The sequence below is a fragment of the Ammospiza nelsoni genome, chromosome 9, assembly GCF_027579445.1.
Source record: "Ammospiza nelsoni isolate bAmmNel1 chromosome 9, bAmmNel1.pri, whole genome shotgun sequence".
NCBI lineage: Eukaryota > Metazoa > Chordata > Aves > Passeriformes > Passerellidae > Ammospiza > Ammospiza nelsoni.
The window spans coordinates 32,157,991-32,182,748 of NC_080641.1; the positions used below are offsets into that span (position 1 = coordinate 32,157,991).

The 24,758-nt window shown below is 47.8% G+C and overlaps 1 protein-coding gene across 1 annotated transcript in view; it reads right to left on the bottom strand.

The window, feature by feature from the left end:
* PLPP3 (phospholipid phosphatase 3) overlaps nucleotides 1-21,154 on the bottom strand; it is a 44,975-nt gene extending 23,821 nt beyond the window's left edge. The window contains exon 1 of the mRNA XM_059478224.1: nucleotides 20,413-21,154. Within this exon, the coding sequence (XP_059334207.1) occupies nucleotides 20,413-20,551 (139 nt within the window). The 5' untranslated portion in view covers nucleotides 20,552-21,154. The remainder of the gene's footprint in view (nucleotides 1-20,412) is intronic.
* Nucleotides 21,155-24,758: the final 3,604 nt, after the last annotated feature.

Genomic DNA, 24,758 nt, shown 5'->3' on the forward strand with positions numbered 1-24,758 from the left:
CTCCAAACCATAACAGAATTCTCTTGGGGACTGATCCTGCCCCATCCAAACAGGCTCAGCCCTGCTCCGAGTGGCACGGAGCAGGTGTGGACACTGAGGAATTGTGTGAGGCACTGCGGGATGCTGTGGGGCTGGACATTGAAAAATGATGTTGCTTTTGTTGGGAGGAAGTCCAAGTGACTTGGTGACCCCTAACTGCTGGTGTCCTGTGCTAAGGTATTTCAGAGCAAGGTTTAAATTTATTTGTCTTTCCATTTAATAAAGCCAATCGAGTTTGGAAGGCTAGCACCAAGGAAAAAATATTCCTTTCTTTGCTCAGCACCTTTATGAAGAGGCAGTTAATAGGCAATAATCCTGGGAAGGCTGGCAGCTTGAAAGCTAAAACCCCAGCACCAAGCCTAAACAAAACCCCCGTGTACTCTCTGACCAGCTTGAAATGTGCATAAAAATCAAAGGCAGGAGAAAAAAGGCCTCTGTGTTGGGTACAGCACTTTGAATCTCAGAGTCTTTGAAAAGTTAGCACTTGTGCAGATTTAATAGGAGGAAAAAAAAAATTAAAAAGGGGATAAGCTTTCACTGGCCACTCATCAAAAAGTGGAAGGAGAGGAAGGCAAGAGGCATTTGGGCAGTAACCTACCCAGGCCACTCTCATCTTCCCAGCCCAGCCTTCACCTTTGCACCAAAATAAGAACCATCACCACCTTCTCCTTTTTAAATGTCTGGTTTTGACAGGGTTTAGGTTTATTTTCCCTGTTAAATCTTTAACCCTGCACGTCAGTGGGAAGTTGCTGGCTATCCCAACAAAGCAATGGTAATTTATAACAAGTATTCCATGATGCTTTTGCCTGCCACTATCCAGACTCTGGGTGTTCTTAGGGTTTCACTAGATCAGACATCTACCTAAATAAGTGTAAAGACCATTAATTAATTTGGCAGGGCTGAGTGGGGTATCTAATTCCTTACTCAAGTCACACTGTAAATATTTGGGTACCTACAAGAGACAGGCTCTCTATTTGAAGTACTTAGTGGCTGATCCTGGGTACATACAAACCTTATTTGGTTTACAATATTTGTACATATTTAAAAATGCATATAAACTAGATTAGGCTATGGTGGGCTTTTATTGGGGCTTTAAAAGTTGGCTTCCCAAAACTTTGAGAGAAGAGCTGCAGCACTGCAAGGGCAGCCTTGGCAACTGCTGTGAGACTGAGCAACTCCTGGAGCCAACTTACACTGTACATGTATAAATATATATATAAATACATAAATAAAAGTTAATAACCCAGTGAATCGAAGTATTTCCACATTTCTGCCATATCAGGCATGTGCTGTCAATCAAAACAGAAGCCAGCTCTGCACCAGCACCGGGTGTATCTGAAGGAATGTGAGGAGCATGGTCAGCTGAAAAATAATCTCAAGAGACCAGATCTGCAGCCCAGTATCAGCCAAAATAAGGATCCTACTGCACACTGGATCAAGCTATTAAATTCAGATTTTTAAAGGTCTTGAAAGCAACAGTGATGTGTCTCCATCCCAATGTTTTTGACTGAATCTGGATATTTGAGGACCACATATTCACTAGGACAAGGAGACAACTGGGCTAACCATCAGCTCTGCTATTTTACTACCTGCACAGTCTTAATTGTTCTTCACCTTGATTCCAGCAGTCCAGCAGACTGATCTGTGCATCTGCCTGTATTTTGGAAACATGTCTAATATCTTTGTTTGCAAAACAGATTCCCATTCAGCTCGATTACAGTTCCACTACTCTCAGCTGACACATGAGGAGAGAAAATTCTCCACACAAACAAACCCTAGACTTTATGGTAAAACAGGTACCTGCTTTAGAGAACTGAAGAACCTATAAACAAGGATCAGTATATATTGCATTTCTCTAATTTGACCTGCTTGGAAAAGTTCTTGGGCACAATGGGTTGCTTTCCAAAAAAAAGGGAAAAAAAAGGAAAGGAAATACAAATTTAAAGTCAGTTACTTTTCTACTTGCTGTAGGTTTGTTCATGTAACTCCCATGAACATCTGCCCCATCTATATTAATTTGTCTGGCATCCTTCCTATGAAGAGAGTGACATTTTTGTTGTCCATTTCACTATTTTTATTTTTCAGGTAAATTGTAGGAACTTCAAAGCAAACTTCACCATTTTAGGCCCGCCAGATGCTGCAGATTCCAAAAGACTTCCTAGTGGCAGACACAGGTTCATTTTCACTTAGATAGTATTTTCTGGGTTCTTACTTTTTTGGGGTTTATTTCTTTGGTTTTTGTAAGATGGATAATCAGGAACACTAGGCAAAACATCTTCTCATGCCTGTTAGTGCAATAGCAAACAAGAAGAAAGCAAAAAATATTTATTTTCTATATGGACAACCCCATAACAGCGATGACCCCAGGCTGCAGTGGTATTTGAGAAGTGCCTTTAAAAGGAACCAAAGGTGATGTCAAAAGTGACAAGAGTCCCCACCTGCTGCCCAAACCCATCCTTGGAAATGTTCAAGGCCAGGCTGGATAGGACTTTGAGCAACCCGGTCTACTGGAAAGTGTCCCTGTCCATGAAAAATACAAGCTTTAAGGTCCATTCCAACCCAAATCATTCCATGATTCCATGACACTCATCCTTTGTGGTTAATACCCCCCTGTGAAACCTGGAGCATGTTTATTAACCCAGCCATCCTGGGAGAATATCATTATAAAAAGGTCACACAGATACTTTAAGCCAAATGCCAAATTATCCTCTTGCACTGCAAATTCCTCTGGATTTGAAACCAAGGGTAGAAATACTTCCTCATGTGGCTGGAGCACAACGTGCCAGCCTCACGCTCCAAGAGCTCCAGATCAACAGGAATGCTGCCATTGGTTTTTTTCTGGGAGAAAAAGTGCTTTTAGTGAGTAGCTGTCACCTATTTTCAAAGATAAGGACCACATACAGAGGAAGAAAAACAAGGGAATTCTACAAAGAGTGTTGAGCTGTTCTTCATGGGAGTTTGGCGTGAGCTGATGCATTAAAAAACCTTTATATTAAAGTGCACATTTATTTTCAATAACCTCAGAACTCATTAATAAGAACAAAAGGTCCTATCCAACCCACAATATGTAGCTCCTTAAAAAATTCTGCATTTGTGGGATAAAACAGATTTAAACCAGACTGGCCAACCAGCAAATTTGGACTGGGTGAATATAAAAGACATTACCAACAGAAATCCAGAGACAGCTGAACATGATGGAAAGAGCAAATTTGGAGAGGGTGAATATAAAAGACATAACCAAGAGGAATCCAGAGCCAGCTCCAGCCAAACTTGATGGAAACAAAGCCATCATTTCCCATTGTCTACAGCAAGGGATAAAATGCAAACACCCATGAAAATCCCCAAGTGTCAACACCTTTTGAGGCACCTCTGCACATCCATGTGCTTTAAAAGTCTCACAGATATCACAAACCTGACCTAGGATGACCCAGCTTGAAGAGAGGGGGAAAAAATTAAAAAAAAATAAAGATGTGCCTGTGAACTCTGCAATGGTGAAGGCCAACAGCTCGTGTGAAAAACACACTGTGGCGACTGTGATGTTTCCAATTACAAATGGAGCGAGCAGGGCTGGCTCTGCTGGTCAGCAGGGTTTGGAATGAGCCTCTCGCACCACTCCTCTGGGCTCTGCCTTCGAGGAAGGGCTCAGGCCACTGCCCAGCCCCAGCAACACTCAACACCCCCTTTCTTTTGGCGGGAATCTAAGGGATTTCTGCTAAACCGGTGGCTGAGCAAAGCAGTTGCTCCCCTTTGTCCCTGTCATTGCACTGGCTGGGTGAACACTAATATTTCCCCATGTATTCTGCTCACACAGAATCACAGAATGATAGAAAAGACTGGATTTGAAGGAACCTTAGAAATCACCTAGCTGCAACTCATGCACAGGGATGTCACCCATAGATCAGGTTGCTCAGGGCCTCATCCATCCAATTCATTGCCCTCTACTCAAAAGGAAAATTTTGTGAGATGTAGGTGCTGTTTTAATCCATAAAATAGCAAGCAAAAACTCCTTGTCTTAGCTTCTTGCTCCCAAACACCCCAACACAGAAACCCTGGCTCCTCCTCTTTGCACAGACACCCCAAACCATAACAAGAACAGGTAGAAATATAAAACTGAAGCCAATGTAATGCAGCCAACAAAAGCATATTATTTTTAACTCAGTAAAGACACAAACCAAAAATAAAGCCAGTTAACTTAGTCAGCATTAGGTCTCTTAAACAAAAACTCATCAAACTTCATCACTGAACTTCCTAAACATGTTCCTGAGCACCATGGGCAGGCAGTGCCACTGTAATTAAGGACGTTTTTGGGAGCAACTGCCCCTGTGCAGGAGGCAGCAGAGCCCCTGGCCATAGCCCTGAGCCTACCACCAGTAGCTTTTTGACCCAGTTCTGTCAATGTACCTATTGTAAATGCAAAATCCTTCTTTGGATTTGAAGCAGCAGCCACCTGCACAAATAAGGCCGGGTTATAACTCTGTAACCCAATACAAGCACTGGAAGCTTAAAAAGTTTGTATTCCAAAAAGCACTTCTGACCTCTTCCTTAAAAGTTCACTAATCACTTTTAATTCATAATTTATTTCCTCTTAATATACTTGCTTTATGTAATGCTCCCCTTTCTCCCCCCCCTTCCTCTCCTCCTTTCTTTTTTCTGGAAGTTCCCCAGGAGAAAATGGTATTACACAACTGCCTTGATTAACTGGAAATGAAGCTTTTCCCCCTCGGTAGTCGCGATTTGGTAAAGTTTCCAGGACATAAAGCACGGCCCAGAGTGCTGAAAGGCAGAGAGACGTGGGTGGAAGTGATCCAAAGGCCCTTAAAGTGATGGGGGTTGATCTTGGTGGTCCCCAGAGCAGAGCTCTGAAAGGCTTTGCCTATTTATCAATGGGTTAAAAAAAGTGTAATATTACCATTCTTCTTATTCCTCTCTGTATTTTGACTGCACAGAGTGGCATCCTAATGTATAGCAACACATGATGTATTTGAGACTGTGCTGGTAATGTTAAAAAAATAAATAAAATCCATGCTCCTAATTAAAACAGCTTTGTATTACAGGGAAAGGAGACTTTGCAGGGGAAGGAGGAGGAATGATAACTGCTGCCTTAGCTATGCTGACACCTCCCTGCCCACAGAAGTTTTGATGGAAAGCAGCTGGGAGTGGGGTATTTTGGAGGCAAGACATCACCTGTAATGACAGAGGTGTTCACCCCACCCGTCACTGCCCATCTGCCTCTGTGAATTATTTGTGCCCCTGAAAGCCAAACAAAATTTTTTGGAACAGCGTGGCTCCGTGCTGCACACCATCTCAGACTTCTGGGTGCTTTTATCCCTCTAAGAAACTGAACATTCTGCAAATCCAGTGTAACACTGCAAACTTCATCACTGTGTCCTGCAAGCACAGGGCCAGGCAGGGTGGGCACAGCCACCTTGTCACCCCAGCCCCTTTCCCATGCACCTGCCCATAAAAGCTGAATTTTGCAGCCAGGTGACATCCCATAACCCTGTTTCTTTAAGGGACAGGATGAACTGGGCCACATCTGAATGGCACAGGAGAGAGCCAAGGCTCTATTCACACTGACTGGAGGGACACAACATGTACCATGCCTTTTAAAACCAAAAATGGACAACTCCAAATTTCCATTTCCAGCCTCCTGCAACAATGCTGTGCCCTGCTGTCAAGGAACGTGTGAATAAATTGAGGAAAGAAGGTTAAAGAAGCCCAAGGGAATAGGAGTCCCTTTTTCTTTATTGCAGTTAATTTTGACAAAGGCTCTTCTGTTTCCTCTCCTCCCCCCTTTTTTTTTTATTTGGAAGGGCTTCGTGCCAAGCTGCATTATTCCTCTTCACCATGGTACTGCCATGAGACCCGCCTGGTATGCTTGCCTGAAAATCTCAGGTTTTCATGGAAATTGTTTTTATCTCAACAACTACTCTCTTTGTCACCTCAGACATGAAAAGAGGAGGAGAAGGGCTCAGGCTCAAATCCCATCCCAGCAACAAAACATCCATGAAAAAGTACCACGACCTTCCAAACCCAGCCCCATGAAAACCTGCCCTCCCAACAGGGCAGAAACCCTCCAAAAACCCTTTCACCACCTCACTCAGAACACCAGAGCAACTGCAAACCCATGAGAGATGCTGTGCACAGCCTCAGTTCAAAACAACAGGGCTTGAGAACAAAAAGCATCCCATTGGTGGGATTGTTTTGAAGTATTTTTTAAGTGGAAATAGTTTCTTTTCTTGCAGCCCATCGTGGCAACCAGAGCCCTCTGGCTCCTGTCAGTGAGGCAGGAGCTCCTCAGGGGTGTCCTCTATTTCCAGCCTATTTACTGCTCTGCTGAGAAAGGAGCCTATAGATGCTCCAGTTCTCAGATTTGGGACTTTGGAGGGACTGGGTTATTCAACAAACCAACCCTTTCTAAACACTGTCAAAGGAGTGATTTGATGCCTTTCAGTGCTTACCATACAAAACGCTGAAAGACCAGCGGGCTTCAAAAGCCGCAGGAGCGGAGCTGGAGTTTGGCAGGAGTTCATTAGCTGCCTGTGTCCTTCTGTGTGTGGCTTGTAATTACATGCAGACCTAGTGCCAAATCCTCATCTACTGAGGGGCACCAATTAACGTGCTGCTGGATGATTCACAGGTAGCTAATGTCGAGATTTATACACCCGGCGTGCCAAATAGCCCATGCTTTTTTATTATTAATATTATTATTACTTGAAGCTGGCCTTTTTTCCCCATCTTTCCAAGTTATCATATAAAAACAAGGTTTTGGCAGTAAAATTGGGATTGTCCAGCCTGTTCCCAGGGCCACACACTGGTGGGCCTGATCCTGCTGACACTGTGTACCACATCTGCAGGGAAATGCACATCTCTTGGACCATGGGCCAAGGGCTTGCAAGTTAAACCACCTATTGTGTTTTCCCTTTGTAAAAAGCAGAGGTTTTCTGCTCCAAGGAGAAAAACTATAAAATTGAGGCACCATTTGCACTCTATACTTGGCTTTCCTGCTGCTTGCACCCTCTTACTTCTACAGGTAGCAAAACAATAACAGCAGAAGCCTCAAGAGCAGCTGGGGGAGCTGAGGAAGCAGGTAACTAAAAGTGATAATTTACTTTTTGAAGGGGAAATGTACGCAAAACTGCATCTCCTGTAGAAAAACATAACAGTTGTTAGTTTCTCTGACAAAAGATTAAAAAAAAAAACCCACAACAAAAAAGAGCCTTTCTTCTCTTGCTTGAAATCTGCATCCCTTTGCTTCTCTTACTGGAGATCTGCATCCCTTTGCAGCCAGCTGGCTCCCCATGCAGCCCTTGGCAATTAAAACCTTGGGAAGTCAAACACAACAGCATGGAAGTGAGCCTTTTGTTTTCCTGTTTTGTCATTCCTGTCTTGTGTTTGATCCCAAGATTTCTCAGGCTAGAGGGAAACCATGGGCCCAGTGGAGCATCTTGGCACTGGCTGGGCACAGGTCTTCGAGCTCACTGGCTTGCCACTGCTGATGGTTTTCCCATGGGGAGAATGGAGACCCAGGCCTCATCTCCTTCTGCTTGACTTTCTCTTTTCCAAAACACACTGCTTCTCAGCCCTGAGGGATAACAATTCCAGGAGGGCTGCAAGTACAACCCAACGCTCGCACCGCTTTATCCTTCTCCAATAAACCTTTCACTGCATTTGACACAATACAGGTCTTGTCCAGCCATGAAAGCTTTCCTGCTTATCAGGAGAATTTTTAATCAACCAGCAGGGAAAACACGGCCTGACATTTTATTGCTTCCTTGTGCTTTGCTTTTAGATGTTTCGGTTTCTTCTCTTGCTAATCTCTTTAGCCAGGGATCAGTGGAAAGCCTCAAGTTTTCCATGCCCAGCAGCTTCCCCTGGATCATTTGGAGTCAGGGCAGGCAGAGGAGTTTGGGGACAGTGGGGGGTTTATGGTGGGATGGAGAAGAAGGCACCAAGCTCTCGATTCACTGCAGGTTCTGGAACAGGGTTTTGTCCTGGCCACAATTACAAAACAACAAACAACGTCTGTGGGGAAGGGTCATAAGAAGTTCAGCTTTCCTCTATTAAAACCATCTGGTGCCTATAAAAAACCCCAACTGGTTGGTTGGGATGGTTGGTAGCACCTCCTCCCCACTCGGCTCTTCCTGGCACCTCATGGGGACACGGTGGCACCAGAGGTGTCACAGTGAGGGACAGGGCTGCCATGGGAACGGGGGCCTGGCAGACACCCCCTCCACTTTGCATCCCTCCTGCTGCAAAGATGGTGCCCCAGCATCCACCTCATTTCACTTCTTATCTGAGCCAGAACTCCTTTACGAGGTGCCTGTCCCCTCAGGAACGCCAGCTCCTGCCAGAGTGCCCTCAGCGAGCCCCTGAGAGGGCTGAGCTTTCTGAGCAAAATAAAACATCCCTGTGAGGCCTGTGTGGGACCCTGCACAGGGTTTCTCCAGGTCACAGTCACCAACGGGTCTCCCTCCAGCATCAAGAGTGAGAGGCACCGCCAAACCTGCAGGGGATGGGAACCTTTATTAAAAAACAACAACAACAACAAAAGAACCTAAACCTCTCCTTTGTTTCCAACAGAAATAAAAGAAAGGGGGGTGAAGAGGAAAAAAAAAAAAAAAAGGAAAAGAAAGGAGAGGAGAGCTTAGAGCCAGTTCCCCAGCCTGTAACACAAAACCAGGCTGTGCTGGGAAACCTTACACCACGCGGCATCCAGCTCATGTACTCCTGCTCCGCTCGCCGCCTCCCGGATGCTTCCCCAAGCCCAAACTGCCCTTGAGAGAAGCCAAGCCTCAGCCTCTGCTGAAAAGCCTCTTTGTTTGGATTCCCTTTCCAAATCAGCGTATCCTGAGATTGAACTCCCTTCCACCCCTCTGCAGGGTTTTTGAACGCTGGGGTGCCTTTGGCAGCAGGCGGCTCTGCCAGCAGGTTTGCGGTAACAGCGCTCGGCCCGCCCAGCCCGGCACCCTCAGCACCAGGAACTCTCTCCACGGTGGAGGAGAGAAAGGCAGGCAACGAGAAAGTGCTGCAGAATTACTTCAAAAGATCCTTTAATCATGGATTGTGAACAGAGGAGCTGAGTTCTCCTTAATTAAACAATAGCTTTAATCAGCCTTCAATAGCTGGTGTTACTCAGAGGGCGGTGAGCCCTGGCACAGGGTGCCCAGGGGAGATGCGGCTGCTCCATCCCTGGAAGTGTTCAAGGCCAGGTTGGAAAGGGTTTGAAGCAACCTGGGATAGTGGGAGGTGTCCCTGCCATGGCAGGGGGTTGGAACAAGATAATTTACTTTCTGAAGGGGAGTTTTGAATTTTGAGTTTTAAGGTCCCTTCCCACCCAAACCATTCCATTGTGTGACTCTGAGGCATATGAGTGAGCTGACCATTTTGTCTTTCTTAAACTGGCATAACTGAAAGGAAACCAGACAAGGCATCAAAGAAACTGAGGCATGAGATCTAGGCCATGCATACATCACCAAGAAGGTCTGACTCCAAGTACTGCTGTGAGCTTTCCATACAACCCCAAGGCCATCACTCACTGAGGCCTTCAAGACAGACCTTATGTTCATCACTCACTGTACACAGGAATAAAATACTCACCGTACACAGAAATAAAATGCATTTTCTTGTACTGCAAGCTCAGGACACAACTCTGCTACATTCATACAGACAGGCAATAGGGGGTGTCCTATGTCCCTTGGGACTGGCAAACTCCCAAAATCCCACATTCCCACAAAAGGCAGGGATATGGTGCTCCCAGGGCAGGATCTCTGCTCCTGCACTGACCCAGCTGAGACCCACAAACAGCACCAAGGTGGGAATTTCACCCCTCAGAGAAAACACAGCAGATCTTGCAGCAAGGGAGTGTTAACGAGAATATCAGCCTGACACCTCACCCTGACACTAAAGGGAAAAACCTCTCCTCCAAAACCAGCCCAGGACTTAAAGCACAGGGAAAGAAGATGTTTTTCACTTGCAGGCAACTTTACTTTACCTCAGTGTTACATCTTTCCCTGTGAAAGCAAAACCCTGAGATTTAAGCAGGTGGATTTTCAGGCTGTGGACCCAATACCCACTTGTGGCAGAAAACTTCAGCAAGAGCAAAAGCAAAGTACCTGTTGTTATATCCACAATCCTGGTGTATCCCAAACACTATCCCACTTGTCTGGCAATTTCAAACACGCTGCATGCCTAGATTCTGCAGTGGCTCTGAGAGTTTTACACACTGGAAAACTTCTTTGTGCCCATGGTGATTTATCAAAACAGGCTTTCTCCAAAATGCTATCCAGCTTTTCCAAGGGTTTTACAAAGATTTGACAAAGATTCGTACCAGCTCAGTCAGAAAAAAGAAATGCCACAAAACTTCTCCTTTAAGGAAAAAAAAAAAACCAAACCACCCAACCCTCACAGCCCAATGCTTTAGAAATGCTTCCACATGCTAATCAGCCTCCTATTCAGTCCCAGACTGAATAGGACTCCAACAATGACAAAGAAATACGCTGAACCTATCCCACATTTCATCCCCTTCACTCAAAATGTTGCTGTTACCTTGGTTTTCAGCCGCTTTGTGGGAGCTGCAGCAGAATGACAGCTGCATGCTAAAGCTGTAGGGATGGTCAAGAAACCAGGAGGGCTGGATGAAAAAATATCTGGCCCAGATTATGTGGGAAAAAAATGGGATTATCTGAGAGGATAATAATTGATGGGGTAAATTTTTATGAAAATAAAATTTTCTCATTCTTTTAATAAGAAAAAAAAAAGGCAAAAAAGCCCTGATTCCTCTACAAAAAGCACAGCCACTTGTGGTCAGGCAGCAAAGGGAACTTTCTCTCGGCCTGGCAAGTATGAGTAGGATAAAAGCCCCTCCAAGCCCTTCGCTTGGAGAATCATCCATTTTTGTAATGTATTATCAACTGGCAGATGCCTTAGTGCAGCTTTTCCTCCACTCCTTAACCTGAAAAACTCCAGCTCTTATTCTGGGAAAGGACAAGCCAGCTCCTGCTGCAGTGGGTGAATCCAAGGTTGTCTCCCTTTCCTGCAGAGCATGGAAGCACCAGAACAGAGGCACCTGGGTAAGTTTTCACAGGAATTCAGGTGGGAAGCTCCAGGACAGGTGCACACATGTCCTAGGGACACACTTCAGCCCCAGCCCCAGCAGTCACAGGCTCCTCCACAGTCGCCAAGGATCTGATTTCAAGATGCTTTGGGAGGCCTGGCAGAAGCACTGAAGTACTGAAGTCTGCAGCTCCAACAGGGAGTTCAGGAAGGAATCAGAGGTGCCTGAGCAGCTCTGCAAGCCCCACTGGGCACCTCTGTACTGGAAACACTGCCTTCAAAGTGTGCCCTCGCCGGGCTCCAGCGCCTGCCCACGCACCGAGGTGATGCTGCTCCTTCTGCTCCCCAGATTAGAAACTCCCAGAGGCACAAACCTCCCGTGACGTGCCCGGGCAGGACCAAGGGCAGCACAGCCTGGCACAGGGATCCTCGGCCCAGCACTTGAATTCAGGGAGAAGCAGCTCCCCAAAAAGCAAGGGCCATCTGATCAGTGATCAAAGAGCTGCTCCAGAAACCTGCTAACACCAAACTGATTCACAGCTATCGACTTCAAAGGAGATCTGCTGCCTGCCATCAGCTCGCCAGCCATCCAAAATTACTCCCTGAGCATCACTCAGAACACAAATGCACCCAGTGGTTACTGACCAGACCTGCTTATCAGCATTTCACCACGCTGTGTGCGAGTTTCCCTTTGGAAAATAGCACTTTAAAGGGTGGTGGGCCTTGCAGGAAAGCCTTGGAAGCCCTCAAAATGCTTGGGATGTGGGACTGGTTGCCACGGCTGCTGTGCTGCTACAAAGACCAGAGCAAAGACCTCTCTGTCAGCTGGCTGGGAATGATAACCAGGGCTGGGCTGGCTGCTCCCTCCAGGCTTAAAGGAAAGCCCATCACACCATCCCCCCCAAAAAGTCATAAATAACCTGCTGAGTGTCAAGGAGACAGGAAGCCCAGACCCCATTTGGCACACTGGCTTTCAAATTCAATGTGTGGACACTTGGAGGATGTGATGAGGTCTCAGCTTCATATTAATGCTCAATTAACAGAAATGTAATTAATATCTGTGTGCAGTGCCTGCATGGTCAGACGCAGGGGTACAGCTGGCTGGTCAAAAATGGCAGTCATTTCTTATGATTTTACAGGTGAAAGCAGCAAATTTCTTCTTCTGTGCAGCACCAGAGTGACACTTTTGGGAGGCAGAAGCTCTCTGAAGGAGTATAATTTCTTTCAGGAGAGATGGCTGCCCAAAACATCTCACCAGCAACTTCTACTTCTTCTCTTTAAGCCATGGATGGAAGAACCATGCTGTTCTTAGCTTCAGCAGCGAGAAAAGATGATGAGGCTCCAAGAGGTGCACTGTAATAACTGCAAGGTCCTGAAGGGGTGAAGGACAGCTCGGTCCCACAGCCACCTTTGGTGTTCAGGACAAGCTGTGGGTGAACCCAGCAATGCCAACTGCTCCAGGCTCAATTTGCTGTGTTTTTCAAGCATCACAGGCTATGCCCACTGGTGTGTTTGACCAGAAAACCCAGAGGCACCTCCCAAGCTCCTCAATGCTACGACCAACACTCTTTCACATCTTTCTGGGCAAGCGATGTGGGAAAGCAGTAGAGGATTGTGAGCAGTCTCCATGGAGTCAGTGTCACCACCAGTGTCAGACCAGCTGCAGCTCCATCTGGGCTCTGGCTGGCAGCCCCAGCCTGGCCCTGAAGGAGGGCACCATGTGCTCAGAGAACACAAGGTCGTGCATGGATGCAGCCCTGCTCCAGGGCTGGAACAGGAACACGCAGCACAAAGAGCACAGGCATGTGCAGAGCATCACAAGCTCTGGAGTTAAATTACATGTTCTGAGTATAACTTGACTTGATGCTGAGTCTGTTTCCAACCCTCTGTCTCCAAAGCACCCAGCACATGTGAAAAACAAGCCCACTTACGTGACTGACTCCAAAGGATGGAGTTCCATAGGAATTTCTGGTACTTCCAAACCTGCCACGACAAAGCTGGTTTTCACACTCATTCATGCATTCTCTTGGTAACAAACTTATGCTTAAGGCTTGCTTTCAAGCTGTTTGCATCAAAATCCAAACAAAGACACTTCAAATTCTCTGGTTTTCGTGGCACTCTGCTTCCTCAGGTCAAACTGGCGGAGCAGCTTCTGCTGATCACGATCCCACTGTTGCAACTGAGCCCTTGCGTGCAGCTAAGAGGCAAGAAGGGATTCTCCAATTTCCCAACAGCTGCTCCAACACATCCCTGGCCACAGACACCTGATCTACAGGAAGGAACTTTCCACCTGCTCTAAAATTGTGGAGCAGGTAGTGTCCCTCCAAGGTGGATGCCATGGGAGAGAGTGAAACGGAGATGGGGTGGCTTTGAAAGGGATGCAAATGCCCTTCCGGGAAAGGAGGCCACTGATCCATAAGAGATGTGATACACAGGGCACCCACCTCCCAGCTTTTGGCAAAACCCACCCAGCTGAGGTATCTGGGAAGGCAGATGGAAGGCTGGGCCTCCAGACACACTGGCAATGGGGGAAGCACAGAACAGCGTTCAGAAAACTGACTTCACACTTTTATAATTACAGGATAAGCGCTGGATTACTTTAATTCACCTCTTTCATTGAGGCTTTATCACTCTCATTTCTGAGCCTTTCTGTTTGTTTGTTTAAAAGATGAAACCTGACCTACCGGAAGAGCCGAAAAAGGCCCTAAGACAAAACAAAAGGAAGAAAATGTTAAAAAAAAAAAAATTATATATATATATATATATATATATATATATATATATATATATATATATATATATATATGTATGTGTATGTTAGCACTCATACAAAACCCCAGCTGGCAGGGGGAAAGCCACATCCTGGGAGGGGGTTTCCCTGCTTCCTTCCCCCGCTGGGACACAGCCCCTTGGGATGCCAGGGAAGCTGCTGTTCCCAGCTCTGGCTGTGTGAACGCTGGGAGAGGAGGGTTTGAAGGCTGCTGCCTTTCCCCACGCTGCCTTCAACAGGCAGGCCCTTGTTCCAGGCACAGGCAGGCCGGGAGACCACAAGGGTCCCTTCTGGATTACTATGGATGAAGTGGGAGCATTGTATGAAGGGAACGCGGAGGATGGAGCCTGCTCCGCCAGAGCTGAGCTGGGCCTTTGCCTCCCCCTCTCTGAAGGCATTTCAGGCAGAGATGGGGCCACACAAACACCCTGCCTATCTCAGATGCTGAACAGGGGCCCTGGCTTGCCAGAGGTTCCCCAGCTGTGGTATGCAAACCATTTTTGGGTGGTACACAGAGCACAAGCATCTGGAGAAGACACCACCAGCCTGTATCCAGACAAACAGAGTCAGACCAAAGCAGCCCAGGAAAGGCATGCATATTAAATGGAGATTTAAAGGGTATAAAAATAATCCGTTTGATCTGGGAGTGATGTTTATATTATTTTCCATGCTCACTACAAACAGACAATTAAAAAAATGTCATCTGCTGTAATTGTGATTCCCATCTCCTGCCTGTCTCAGCAGCAGGTACACAGGATTCAAAGCACTCCTGGCCATGAAGCAGTTGCACATAATTCTGCTTTTCCTGAAGACACATCTTCAGGCTGGCCAAGTTCTACCAACTCAGGAAAGCCAACAGATTTATACCCCTGAGGACTCAGTCTGCCATAGCTACAGCATTTCCTTGTTCTGCAATTAACACGTCAAGTATAATTGTCACTAATAATCTCTTTTTGATAGGTCGGTTCTCTCTTTTTTTTTTGTTTGTTTGTTTTGACAAAGCAAATGCAGAAAAAGTGGATTTCAAACACCTCCAAAATATTTCTCTCGCCTTTACTTCCAGTCAACTTTGGCTCCTTTGGTCTTTCAAGGGAGGCACAACAGATGGGTATCACACTTTAGGTGCTGACTGCTGGTTCAATAAGAAGCTTTTCCAGGCTCAAAATAAAAAAGCTCCTTTACTCCCAAGTTCTGGCAGAGTCCAACTGCACAAGAACCTCACGCCAAGGTGCCACTTCTGCCAACCTACCTGTGCCAGAGCACCTCCAGAGCAGCCATCCCTGGCCAGGAGCTGGCTGCCACCAGGAGATCCTACAGGTTGTGGAGAGACACATAAACATTAATGACCAAACCCCACCTAGGGATGCTCAAAACACGATGACGACTCTCCACCCACACCAGTGTGGTGTGGGCTCAACACAGGAGACACAGCATGGAGAAGGCATCACCGAGGGGTTGGGACTGTCCAGCTGGTTTGGTACAGCCAGGCCTTGCTGTCCCTTGCAGGAAACAAGAAATGGTTGGCTCAGTGTCTTCCTCAGGTGCACAGAAAGATGTCACCCATGGGACAAGTGAGTGGTGCACAGTGGGGCAGTCCTAAAAATAAAAACAACAGACCCAACCCAAACAAAGCAAAGTTGCTTAGCTCAACACATCCAGCCTTACACCATCCAAATAATTCTAACCTCACCCCTCATCTCCAATTCCTCCCACTCCTTACACTTCAATGACAATCCCAGGCCTGTTTGCACCAATTTTTGTGATGAAGTGACAGGGCCCCTGGCAGAGCTCAAATCCTTTTTGCTTCTGAGAGCTGGAGAACTACACAATTTTCTACACAGAAGAGGGAAGTCAAGAGTAATCTAAACTGTTAGCCCAAATTATAAGATTATATACCCACTTACATAAACATGTCAAGGTCCAGCTAACATAAATATTTACTTTCAAAGTTCATTTTAGCATCAAGCTCGCTACAGGAGATGCCAAATTTGTGAGAAAGCTGCAGAGATATTAAGGTTGTAAGAGGTCTATCCATCTGTTGCTTCAAAAAACCTTCCCAAGGCAGTAAAACTTGTGCTGCACAGATTAACTGGGATTGACAGAAGAGAGAAAATTAAATTAGAGGCAGAAGAGAAGAAGGGCAGTAAATTATGTGCAGTTTACATCCCACCAGCCTGAAACATATGCTCCCATAAAGCCAATTTCCACAAGCCTCAGAAGCAGGTATGCCAGATGAAATCTTTCTATTTTATGGCACAAGCAGGGCTTTTTGGAAGCTGTTTTACCTGCACAAGCTGCACAAATACAAGCTACTGAAGACCCTCATCTGCCCTATCACCCTTGCTGACACAGCCTTCCCCTCTTCCGAGGTTAAACGCTTGACTTAGCACCCGTCAGCAGAGCACAGGTGGCTGCTCAGAGCTTGCTGAACACCAGGAGCCCCTGCCAAGGGAAAACAGCAGGTCTGAGAGGAGTAAATTTAACCCTAGATGCTACATCTGTGGGGCCAGGCTCCAGAACATCCCACCTCAAGGGCAGGGCAGGGGGCTTTTCCCCACCTGGCCACGTCTCCTCCATCAGGAGGAGGTTTGGGGGCTTATTGCAGGATAGCAAAACCCCATGGCACCAGGGAAAGTTGCCCCCTGAGATCTGCCCCAGCCAGGATCACCCCAGTTTCTCCCAGATAACAACTCCAAGCTCCAGGTAGGAGGTTCAGGAAACTCCTGGCAGAGGGAGGGATGCGGATGATCAGATAAAGGTGGAGTGAGGTCCACCCGTCACACCTCTTGTTTTGCTGCTTGGAGAGTTCTCCAATGCTCTACAAAGACACCAAACAGCTCAGCAGGGGGAACTTCAGACCTGCCCAGACTCACTCAATCACATTTTCAGATGTTTTGCAGTGATCAGGAGACAGGGACAGGGCAGCAGGGACTCTTCCACACCACCAAGCTCGCCTGTGGCCCTAACAATTTTGGGAAGCATCTTCCAATGCTCTAAACAGAGCCCTCCCAAGAGGAGGAAGCAGATGGAGAAAGTTATTTCCCCCCCCTGCATGACCTGCTTTAATAAATGCACACTCAGTTCTTTTCTGCCTTTTTTTACTGAGTTAAGCACGGGCACGGAATTTCTGGGAAGTTCGCAGCGTCGGCGATCAAACCTCTTGTTCATGCAAGAGCCCAGGGATTTATGAGTGCCAAGTGCACTCATTAGAGGAGTGGGCTGGTCATTCAGGAACATCCAGCTCCCTGCCAACTCAACTCAAGTTGGAAATGCAGGAAAAACGGAAGGTTTGGTGCAGTGATCTTCATCCAACCCACTCCACCAGCCACTGGCTCGTTAGCCTCCTCCCCAAGAAAGAAAAGATACAGATCTTCCTTTTATGCATTTGCTATCAAGATAACCATTGTACTGCTTAAGGATGAAAGACAAAAGTGGATCTTTCTAACTACTCTCACCAAATTAAAGCTGAAGGAAGCTCCTGATAGCTCAGCTTTACTAATTCAGACTTTCTTAGATGGTTATGGTAATTGTCTTCTGGGTAATTTGTTTAAATTTGTGTGTAAACAAAGGGTTTGTACACATCTACAGCCCCACACAGAGCGTGTCACTTCTGAAAAACATTCCAGCCATAGTTCCCTCTTTTCATTTTCCCCTAAGAGAAAACCAATCCAAGGGCGAATTATGGCATTACCTGCAGCAGAAGCCAGTGCAGCGTCACAGGCCTCTGCAAATCAAATGGCCAGTTTTAATATTTCCTAAAGTGGTCCTCAAATGAGAAAAAGCCTTCTGTTTCCCTGCTTCTCTGAATGTCTTTGGGCAGCAGCTCAAGAGGCGTAACTCAGTTTGACGGCACTGGAGGCCACTGGCCATGTGCCCACATGCACCAGCATTACATCTCTGCTGGTCCCTCCCCCTCAGAAGGAGTCATTTCACCCAATTCTGCTCTTCATTATCTTATATAGGACTTGTTTTGGGGTTTTTTTTCCCACTTTATATGTAAATATCCATCAACTTGTACCTGTCCACCTTTCTCTTACAGGAAGATTCAGCTAGGACACTTTTTTTCCACTTCCCAAGTGGTTTTTTTGGGATTTTTCAAACATGAAAATGGGAATCAAGTACTTGGAAACTACAAGCTGATAGTCTTCCCTAGCAAAAGGCAGAGGGAAGAGCAAGCCAAGCCTCCCATGAGTGGGGCAGCTTTGACAGCAGCTCATGCCCAGCCAGCAGGTCCAATACTCCTGGTCCTGGTCCGGGTGTATTGGCAAAGCTCATCCCCAAACACACATCATGGACTGTCCATCCCCAAACACACATCATGGGCTGTCCATCCCCAAACACACATCATGGACTGTCCGTCCCCAAACACACATCATGGACTGTCTGTCCCCAAACACACATCATGGACTGTCCATCCCCAAACACACATCATGGACTGTCCATCCCCAAACACACATCATGGACTGTCCGTCCCCAAACACACATCATGGACTGTCTGTCCCCAAACACACATCATGGACTGTCCATCCCCAAACACACATCATGGACTGTCCGTCCCCAAACACACATCATGGACTGTCCATCCCCAAATACCCATCATGGGCTGTCCGTCCCCAAACACACATCATGGACTGTCCATCCCCAAACACACATCATGGACTGTCCGTCCCCAAACACACATCATGGGCTGTCCGTCCCCAAACACACATCATGGACTGTCCGTCCCCAAACACACATCATGGACTGTCCGTCCCCAAACACCCATCATGGACTGTCTGTCCCCAAACACACATCATGGGCTGTCCATCCCCAAACACACATCATGGACTGTCCATCCCCAAACACACATCATGGGCTGTCCATCCCCAAATACCCATCATGGGCTCTCCATCCCATAATCATCTCCCTCACCATGTCCCACCCATGCCCTTCACCTGCCAGTGATCAGTCAGACTTAAACTTTCTGCTGCACTCATGCTCTTGCATTTGAATGCTCCTCACCCTAAAAAACCCAACAACAAAGCAACAACGAAGAACCCCAACAAAAACCCCTAAACAAGCCAACTCTAGTGTTTACTTCCCGATTTCCACCTGTAGCAACCTGAAACAAAGCAACAATCACAGTTTTGCTGTATCACATTATTCCCTGCCAACAATACTTTCCAGTGATGCTTGATAAGTCCTGTTTACCCAAACTAGCACAAGTAGAATAACACATGTCAACCAACTGCTTTTTCATTTAGGACCCTTAGCCCAGAGAAGGGGAAGCAAAACCCTTTCCCCATTCAAATAGCACCCACTCATGCCAGGAACGCCTTAAGTTAAGAAAACTTGGGTAAATAAAAGTTTAAAAGTTCTGACTCCTAGGAGATGTTTTACTAGCAATTCGATTTTCTGCTCAAGTAAGTGAGGTAAGTCCAGCTAGTTATGTTCCTACTTATAGTATTTTCATATACCAAGTATTTTTATTTTTTCCAGATCCGAGAAGATGAAGCTTTCTGCACTGGCCCCTATTCTTGTGGGAATATAAAGAGAAAACCATGCCTCCCCCCCTAATGTATTAGTGCCCCCTAATATACACCAGATGATCAATAAACTGCATAAAAATTAAATCAAACTGACAGTCTTTAAAAAATGGGCTCTAAGCAGAAACAATTGTTTTAAAGACTGTGGTGTCTGGAGTATTAAACTCACGTGCTGTTGTGTTATTAATCTCTTTGTTGGAAGCCGGTTGATTTCCCCTACCCGTGTCTGTCAACTAAACATTCAGCATCGCAGCCACAATGGAAGGGTTGATGTTTTGGAATGCAAAAAGGTTTTTTTGAGATGCGCTGTTGACAGTTCCCTTCCATGCCACAGCATCTTCAAAAAAGCCATCGCATCCCCAAAAAAACCGAGCAGGCAGGCAAACCCAAACCTCTGCCAGGGGCTGCGAGAGCGCTCCGGAATGAGTTTAGCGAGACGGGAGAAAGAGAGGAGCGCTGGTGAAGCCGCCAGCAGAGCGACACGGCAGCCGGAGCGGCCAGAGTTGCTGTTTTCCATTATTACCCAAAACACGAGCCGGGCTGAGCGTAGAGCGCTGCCTCCACCTGGAGCTGGCCCCGGCGCCGCCGAGGCAGCAGCGCCGGGAGCGGGGCCCGCGCCGGGGGCAGCCCCGGGGCGCATCCCCGAGCCCACAGTGCCCCCTGCGCACCGCCGGGCCGCTCCGGGGCCGCTCCGGGGCCGCGGGGGCAGCCAGGCACCAAGAGCGGCGAATCACCCGCAATCAGCGCCCCGGGGTGCGGGGCTGCCGTGCCCGGCTCGCCCCGCGGGGACCCCCGGCCGCCCCCCGCGCTCCCCGGCCCGGCGCGGCCGCTCCCCGGCTCCCCCGCTCGCCGCCCGGCCCGGCTCTCCCGGCGGCCCCGCTCCGCGCTTTTGTTTGGGAAGCGGCGCGGCCGGGGCACGGCCGAGCTCTGCCCGCCCGCCGCCCAACTTTCCCCAAAGTTTTTCCCGGGGAGCGGAGGGGGTGCGGGAGCGGGGAGAGGGGGCGCGGAGCCCGCGGTGCTCACCCATGACGAGGCAGAGGCAGTCGAGGCAGATGAGCAGGGCTTTCTTGCTGCTGCTCTTGGCCGGGTTGTTGTTGAGCGCCGGGCTGCCCCCATTCTTGCTCTCCGGCGGGATCGCCTTGTCGTACTTGTAGCTCTGCATTATCGGGGGCGAGCGCCCGGGACGAGCCGTGCCGAGCCGAGCCGGGCCGGGCCGTGCCGTGCCGGGCCGCAGGGAGCCGCTCGGAGCCGAGCCGAGCCGAGCCGCGCCGCCGCCGGGCTCGCACGCCGTGCGCCGGGGAGGTGCTGCCCGCGCCGCCGGAGCCGCTCCCGGCCTCTCCGGTGGGGCACGGGAGGCGAGAGAGGCAGGCGGGTCTTCCCAAGGAGAGAGGAGGGGAAAACAAAACAAAAAAAAAAAAAAAATCAAAGTAGCAAAACAAAAAACCAAAACAAGCCCAAAAAAAGGAAAAAAAAAAAAAACCAACCCCAATCACCGGGAAAGCAGCGAAGGGGCAGCGAGTGAGAAGTTTGCGGGTTGTCCCAAAGGCGGTGGAAAAGTCCTGGAGGAAAAGCCGGGGGAAAGGATTAAAAAAAAAAAAAAGTGTATATATATATATTTTATATATATATATATATATATATATATATATTTGTGTTTCTGTGTGTGTATGAAGGTCTCAGTCCGGGAGAAGGTGCGGGGCGATGCTGCCCCGGGGGCAGGTGGGCTCCGCGCTGGGCTCCGCTGCGCTGCGCTGGGGGCTCCCGCCGCGCCCGCCCCGGCCGCTCTGGGAGCCACCGGCTCGGTTCTGCACTTTTATTCCGAGAGGCGCTTTCCTCCCCTCAGGAAAGAGAAAAAAAAAAAAAAAAAAAAGGAGAAGAAGAAGAGGGGGCAAGAAAAAAAATCAGTCACTGCCTCGGATGGGATATCCAAGTAAGCACAGCCCCTTTCCTGCATCTGACATTTTACATAGATAATTAGGTCCACATTTTTTTCCTGAGGGAAGTTAAAAAAAAAAAAAAAAAGAAAGAAAAAAGTTAGGAGCTAAGTTTTCTCTCGCAGACCAGAAGAAGGGTGCCTCTAGCGTTCGTTCGTACGGGAGTGCAGGGGGGAAAGGAAAACAACCAGCCGATCCAAGGCTGGAGGACTCCCGAAAGCTGGGAACGGTGCAAGGGGCAGAAAACTAACAACAAATAACTTTATAAGCATTTTTCTCATGTTTTTTTTTCTCTCTGCCCTCCGGCTCTGTTCCGTGTGCTGGGGCAGGGATGGGGACATGATGTGTGGGGTACCCACAGACTCTGGCAGACCCCAGCGGGGTGACCCTGGACTGAATTCTGGCTGTGCCACCCTGCCAGGTGCCACCGCCGAACCGTGGCAGCTTTGCCCTCCCGCAGCACAGCACCACCTTCATCAAACGAGCGTAACGAGAGACTTGGGTGAGGGATTGTTGTGTTGGTTAATCGCTCGTTTGGTCTAATTAAAAATCATCAAGGAAGTAAAGGAAAGGTTTCCCAGGAGCCCGAGCTGGCAGGAGGACAATGCTGTGCTCTGAGCAGGGGTGCAGGAGATGGGGAGAGAGCTGCTACCCCAGGAACTGCTCAGGATGGTGCTTAACCACTTCTCTTCTTTGTTTTGGGGAGAAATGAAGACCTCAGCCTCTCACCTGTGTGCTGGCACATATCCTGCTGCATCCCTGGAGTTTCCCAGGCAGGGAGAGCCCCCAGCACGGCCACCCTTCCCTGCTGCTCCTCCCGGAGCTGCAGACTGCAGCCCGAGCCTGGGCAAGGGCAGGTTTTCCAGGAATCTGTTTAGACACATGCACGGGCATACCGAGGCCAGCCTGGCAGGGAAGAAGAACGTGAAGCGGCTGTTTTCAAATTTTACTTTTATATGTGTGGTGTGAAAAGAAAGGGGAAAACAGACCTTGGACGTTCCCCCAATTCTTTCATTCAGCCTCAGTGATGTGAAATCAGGTGCCACCTCCCACCTTGCTGTTGAGGGAATTCTTTTGCCCATTATCACCCCATGGCACTGAATACAAAAGCATCACTTTTGGCCCAAAATGGTGCCAATCACCCACCACAGGGACCAAGCTGGCTGTGAAGGACACATCTCAAGGTCTCTCTGTCTTTCCCCTGAGCGTGGCAGAGGTGTGAGTGCCTAATTTAGGCTCCTTGGATGCCTGGAGCAAGTGGAAAGAATCTTCACGTGGGAATTCTCCCCCAGTTGTGGGCACGCTGCCCAGCCCAGCTCATGTCCACTGTGGGGCCAAGCATCCACCTTCCCTCGCCCTTCAGAGCCTGGCCCTGCCTAGAGGAGCCCACAGATTCCAGCAGCTGCCTCCATCCTCCCCACATCCCCAAATCTGCTGATTCCCTGGGTTAAATTCCATTTTGCGTTCAAAGCAAGGAGAAAAAAAAACCCAAAAAACAACAAAAAATTGAAACTTATCATAGTAGCAGCAAATAAAATTTTAAAAAGAGGCTTTCTTGTACTTTCAGGAAAACTGAAATTATGGTTTTGTATTTGCATTTACAAGACCCCTCAGGCTACTTATGTTTGCATTTTCATAACAAAAAGATTGTGCTGTTAATTGATGCAAGCCAGGACACACAAATCTGAATCTTGGACAATTTCTTAAGGGAGCAGCAGCCACCACAATTGCCCAGTTCACATTTGACAATGGCTAAGTCAGCAGTGCCAAAAAGCAGCTTCTGTGCCTTTGTCAATAATATGCAAGAAATTCATTGGTAATAATTGTTTATTCATAAGTGGAATTATCAAATACGCCATGCAAGAGTATCCTTCAAGACCTCAGCTTTTCCTTTCAGTCAGACTTGAAATTCTCACTGTGGACTGAGGTTTTGCTTTATATAAATAATTTGAACTAACTGAGTTTGTATTATTTGTGAATTTTCCTCTGCATTTTTGATGAAGAACTGATTTTCACCACCTTCCCACCCCAGCTGGACTAAACTTCTGGTAAACAAAGAATACGCTGATATAATTTCTGGGAAGATCAAAAATTGTCGTACCACTGGTTCTTTCCCAGATTTATTTCATAACCCAACAATTTGAAAAGAGGAATTGAGTTTTATTCATTCAGTCTCATAATTTTAAGAGAATCATCTCTTTAGGGCTATTCCTGGAATGGGTGAAGAGGCATGAACTTGTTGCTGCCCCTTTTACCTTTGTATCAGTGGGACAGGACTGTGTGGAAATCTCTTCATGACGTGTGAAGAACTTAAAAACTGAGAGGAGGTTTGCACCTTACTCACTCAACATGATCCTGGTAAAAGGGTATCTGCCAAAACAACCCACCCCAAACCAAACTAAAAATCAACAGTAAAAATGTTCTTGTATTTACTTTTTTCGGGTTTTTTTTCTCCATAAAAGAAGGTGCTCAAGTGGGACAGTAAGGTCTGGTTTGGGACAAGAGGAGCCCAAACCTCTTTCTTGAGAGGTTGTGAAAGCTTGTGTTTCCACCAGGGAGAGAGTAGGGAAGGGAGAAGGCTCCAGATTCTGCTCTGAGGCTCATGGAAGTAGTTTATCCCACACATTATCTAACGTAAAAGAACTATTTGTTGGAGCAGGGAGTGAACCTGTAGCCTGCCCTTATGCTCCTGCTTACCCCATCCCATTCCCCTTGGCCCAGCACAGCTTTAAGGTGTCCCTACAACGTGTTCCATCCGTGGATGTGGATGTTCCAGCATTCAGCACTAGCTCTGGGGTGCAGAGGCAGCTGGGCAGCAGCACTGCCCTTGGCCAGCACTGTCCCTCTGCTCCTGGAGCTGCTCCTTGGCTGGGCAGGATGTGGCCCTGGTGCTCCTGGCTGCTCTACTCACAAGTGTAGAGTGTCCCAGAGTCCTGGAATGTTTTGGGTTGGAGGGAACAGTAAAGATCATCTCATTCCCCATGGGCAGGGACACCTTATACCATCCCAGGTTGTTCCAAACCCCGTCCAACCTGGCCTTGAGCATTTCCAGGGATGGTGCAGCCTGTGCCAGGGCCTCCCCACCCTCATACCTATATTTCTTCCTCATATTTCTTGCTCATACCTAATGTAACCGTGCCCTGTGTCACTTCAAAGCCATTCTCCCTTCTGTCACTCCATGTCCTTGTCCAAAGTCCCTCTCCACTTCTCTCGGATCCCCTTTAGGTACTGGAAGTAGTTCCAAGGTCTTCCTGGAGCCTTATCTTCTCCAGGTTGCAACTCTTCTGGTCTTCCTGATGTGCTGCAAACACAGATGCTGTTGCAGAGCAGTTTGGTGCCTGCAGTGTGCCCTTTGGGATGCTCATTTTGATGCACTGCCCAGTGCCATGCCACCCTTTTCCCCTCAGACCAACAGCCAGCTCTTCCTTGGGAACC